Source organism: Suricata suricatta, chromosome 1, assembly GCF_006229205.1.
Source record: "Suricata suricatta isolate VVHF042 chromosome 1, meerkat_22Aug2017_6uvM2_HiC, whole genome shotgun sequence".
Taxonomy (NCBI): Eukaryota; Metazoa; Chordata; class Mammalia; order Carnivora; family Herpestidae; genus Suricata; species Suricata suricatta.
Genome location: NC_043700.1, coordinates 21,489,464 through 21,494,455, shown reverse-complemented (window position 1 = coordinate 21,494,455; position 4,992 = coordinate 21,489,464). Strand labels below are relative to the sequence as shown.

General features: G+C 38.3%; 1 protein-coding gene across 1 annotated transcript in view; it reads right to left on the bottom strand.

The window, feature by feature from the left end:
* Positions 1-979: 979 nt before the first annotated feature.
* The window catches only part of LOC115300534 (tubulin alpha chain-like), a gene marked incomplete at its 5' end in the record, with an annotated part of 6,056 nt that continues 2,043 nt past the window's right edge, over positions 980-4,992 (bottom strand). The window contains one exon of the mRNA XM_029950152.1: positions 980-1,488. Within this exon, the coding sequence (XP_029806012.1) occupies positions 980-1,488 (509 nt within the window). The remainder of the gene's footprint in view (positions 1,489-4,992) is intronic.

Genomic DNA, 4,992 nt, shown 5'->3' with positions numbered 1-4,992 from the left:
TCACGTACTTAACATAATAAAAGCCATCTTTCTCACCCTTGTCACTGAAGAAATTTCAAGGGTTTTAAGTAGCTCTGTGCCAGAAACTGAAGACCAGATAGATACACATTTTATATTATAAATCACAATGTCATAAATATTAAACACAATTTTAAATTTTGGAGAATAGCAATAGATGAGCAAAATATATAATATTTACCTTTGTAAACATATATAAAAGAAGACAGTAGCGCTCATGAGGAAAAATAGCTAAACAGTTCTTGCTTTTCTGTCTTTTATTTTTCTCTTGTGTCTAGAGAAAAAAGTGGTTACTTTGATTAAACATGGTAATTCATCCAAGTGTTTGATTATTCCAGGCTCTCTGGTTACAAAGATATATAAATATACAAAATAATGCATGTGATTCTCCGTTTATTAGCAGGTATTATGGCTTATCGATATGGTATATGTATTATGATATATAGTGTTTTATTTAATATACCAATATTTTAAAGCTACAGTTATGAGCTTTAAGTTTTACAGATTTATTATTTTTTTAAATCTGTGAATGCCTAAATAGATAAATGGTAATATAATAGGAAAAGATTGTACTCAGCAGACAGAAATGGAAAGGTCAGGACCTGAGGTCCCTGGGTGGGAAAAACACATTTTGGAACAAGGCTGTAAGCCTCTGACCTCAGCAAACCCCCTCAGGTGTAACAGACTCCCATCGACTCCCTCTCAGCTTCCTCTTCGGAATTTGACCATCAAAATACCTAATTAAAATAAGTAAACCATAGGGGCACCTGGGTGTCTCAAAAGCGATTGGGTGTCTGACTTCACTTTTTTTTTTTTTTCCCCACTTGAGACATCGACTGTATTTGCAGGGGGTTAGGAAAACAGTGGAATGAGAGACTCAAACCCCAGGGGGTTAGGAAAACAGTGGAATGAGAGACTCAAACCCCGGGAGAGCGTCCAGGCACTGCGGGGGCCGCGACCCCTAGAACTCCTCACTCTTGTCCTCACCGTCCATGGACTCTGTTCCCACTTCTTTGTAATCCTTCTCCAGGGCAGCCAGGTCTTCTCGGGCCTCAGAGAACTCCCCTTCCTCCATGCCCTCGCCCACGTACCAGTGCACAAATGCCCGCTTGGCATACATCAGGCCATACTTGTGGTCGAGGCGTGCCCAGGCCTCGGCGATGGCTGTGGTGTTGCTCAGCATGCAGACTGCCCGCTGGACCTTGGCCAGGTCTCCCCCGGGCACCACTGTGGGCGGCTGGTAGTTAATGCCAACCTTGAAACCTATGGGACACCAGTCCACAAACTGGATGGTGCGCTTGGTCTTGATTGTGGCAATAGCGGCGTTCACATCCTTGGGCACCACTTCTCCGCGGTAGAGCATGCAGCAGGCCATGTATTTGCCGTGGCGGGGGTCACACTTGACCATCTGATTGGAGGGTTCAAAGCAGGCGGACAGCTGCTCGTGGTAGGCCTTCTCTGCTGAGATGATGAGGGATGCAGGTCATGATCTCATGGTTCTTGAGTTCAAGACCAGCGTTGGGGTTTGTGCTGACAGCTCAGAGCCTGGAGCCGCTTCAAGTTCTGTTTCTCTCTCTTTCTCTGCCCCTCCCTCAGTCACGCTTTCTCTCTCTCTCTCTCTCTCTCTCTCTCTCTCTCTCTCTCTCTCTCTTTCTCTCCCAAAAATAAACATTAATTTTAAAAAAGTAAACCATAAAACTTATGTTATATGATAGATAGTATGACTTCTCACACAATGAATTTCATCCAATCAGGAATGGACAAACCAGCAGCTAAAGTGATCAAGCCAATAAGGGTAGGATCTGAGGAGGAACACGGAGGAAGGGAAGGGACAGACCCAAATCCTATAAAACAAAGTGTCTAGCGTATAGTCGGGGTCATTCATATTTGAATGCCCCCTCTCTGTAACAAGAGCTTTCCTGCTCTTCTCACTTTCTCATCTTATACCTAATAAACTTTGCCTGCTGCTCATTTTGTTTTGTGTCCCCTTCTTCATTCTTCAAAGCGGGGAGACAATGAACCCTGGGTATTGACGTAAAAAGTCACACAACAGTGAGGTGTGTTAATAAATCTTTTACTACATATTGTTTCAAGAATAATGTACAGAAAGGCTAAAATTATAATTTTAATCTCTATCTTTAAAATTACCATGTTATTTAGTGCCTAGATTAGCACTTAACTTTTTGTCACAAAAATGCTTTTTATATCCTCTCAAATAATTTTTGAAAAGATTATTTATATTTGGAAGAAAAGTTAAGTTCTATAAATAATTTTTGTCTTTAGGTACTTATGACTTGTGTGACTTTAAGCAATTTGTAAACAAATACATATGGATCAAAGAGAAAACATTGACTGCTGTTGACTAGGAATTGGGAATCACATTGGAGATGATATTTAAGTTGTGCACTTAAGAATGAGCAAAATGTTAGGGCGCCTGAGTGGCTCAGTCAGGTAAGTGTCCAACTTCAGCTCAGGTCATGATCTCACAGTTCGTGGTTCGAGCCTCGCGACGGGCTCTGTGCTGACAGCTAGTTCAGAGTCTGGGGCCTGCTTCGGATTCTGTGTCTCTCTCTTTCTCTGACCCTCCCTTGCTCACTCTCTCTCTCTCTCTCTCTCTCTCTCTCTCTCTCAAAAAAAATAAATAAATAACTTAAAAAAAATATATATATAAAAGAATGAGCAAAATGTTGAAATACGGGGAGTGTAGACAAGTTCATTCCACAAAGATGCAACAGTGACAAAGGCAAGAACATACAGAATGTGGTCTTAAGTAACATCCTTCTAGAAGAATTTAGACTAGATATCCCTTTGTGCAATTTAAAGTGCACATCTAAAAGGTTTCATTATAAGCCTAAATACTTACAAAGATTAAATTTTCTATCAAGTTATAAATATTGACGTTAAAAAATAAAAATGTCACAGCATTCCTTTAAATATTTCTGAAGGAATGGAAATGATAACCATCCATTAAAAACAAATTCACAAACAAGAAGGAGCTCTTCTTTTTAACAATTGCTTACTTTATATTATCTTTTTATCTTCCTGAGCTTGTATTTCCATTATATTGCCTCCAAGGGATTTGAATACTATAATTTTTTATGGAACTTATTATTAAAAAGTAAATTCTGTATTGAAATATAGCATATATACACAAATCACAAAGTTACGGCTCATGAAATTTTCACAAGGAAAACACACTTATGTAATAACCAGCACTCAGACCAGGAAATCAATCATAGACTATTTCCAGTACTCTAGAGCCCTGTACTTCTACTGTCCTGACTTCCAACCTGAGATATTTAAAATATTAACCAACAATGGCCAGATCAGATATAAAAATAGGACTCTGACCTACAACCTGTAGCCATAGATAAACCAACGCTTTATCTATATAAACACCCAGGAAGCCAGCCTCAATCTGCAGGTCAGACTACAATCTCTAGTCAATCCAGAAATCCCAATGATAACTTCTGTAATAGTTAGCCCCAAATGGCCAAGACTCGATCAAAACCTGACAGCTACCTAGTTTGTGCCTGTGTTTCCAACTCAGGACCAACTAGAGAAAGTTAAATATGCTGCCCTAGCCAATCACATAGTTGCCCTCCTTCTATTTGGCCTAACTACAGTTTCTCCGAGCCAATAACCTTTAAATGGAGGGTACGGGAGGCCTTCCCTTTTTTCTACATTAAGGTTTCCTACTCCCCTGCTTGGGTTTAAGTCTGCCAAAACTCAGGTGAGGGTGGCTTACTCTCTTGCTTTAGCAAGCTGGGAAAAAAATAGCCTTTTCCTGTTCTCATTTGGTTGATGTTATTTATTTTCACAAATCCAAATACATTAGTTTTGTGTCTGGATCCTTATATTGTAAAATCCATTCATATTATGTATAGATGTCATTAGTTCATTTTTATTGATCTAAAGTATGACTGTATCACAAGTTATATATCTGTTTAACTGTTGATAAATGTTTTGACTCTTTCCAGCTTTGGGCTTTTATGAACAAAGCTGCTATACAAATTTATATATGTCATTTGGTGAATATATATCTTATTTGGAACTGCTGGTGTATTTAGCTTTAGTAGATACTGCCACTTTTACAACATGGTTGAACCTCCCATGGAGAGTGTAATCAGATAAAATTTTATCCTAATATTTCTTATGCTTGAAAGTCTTCTCTGTGAAAAAGAGTTGTATGAATTGAAATTTGATTTAAATAAACTTCTGACCAGGAGGCTGTATTCCAGTTTATCTTTCAGGGGCGCCTGGGTGGCTCAGCTGGCTGAGCATCTGACTTTGGCTCAGGTCATGATTTCACAGTTCATGAGTTTGAGCCCCACGTCAGCCTCTGTGCTGACAGCTCAGAGCCTGGAGCATGTTTCAGATTCTGTGTCTCCCTCTCTCATTGCCCCTTCCCCATTCAACTTCTGTCTCTTTCTCCATCTCAAAAATAAACATTAAAAAAATTTTTAACAATTTACCTTTTGCATTGAGTTATCATTAGTTATTAGTTGTACTGATTGATCAAAATAACAACACATATTATGAATTTGAGAAAATGGTGGGAAACATGAAAAAGTGAAAAGCAAAAGTGTATTTGGAAAACATTACTTATAGAAATGATTAAGGTTTTTAAAAATTCATTTACATGTCTATGGACAAATATTAATTATTGCTGGAATGATATAATATTCAGCATCATTTTATTCTTAATTTTTTAAGGAAAAAAAGTTTATTTTGAGGAGAGAGAAAGAGAAAGCACAAGAAAGGGAGGAGTAGAGAGAGAGGGAGAGAATTCCAAGCAGGCTCTGAGCCAAAATCAAGAGTTGGATGCTTAACCAAGTAAGCCACCCAGTCAGCCTTTATTCTTACTTTTAATTTTTGTTTATATTAGGTGTTAAAGAATTATGATCAAAATGAGACAAGAATAGGAATCTATTATCACAATATCACTAGATTTTTGAACTCCTTTTTTTAAAA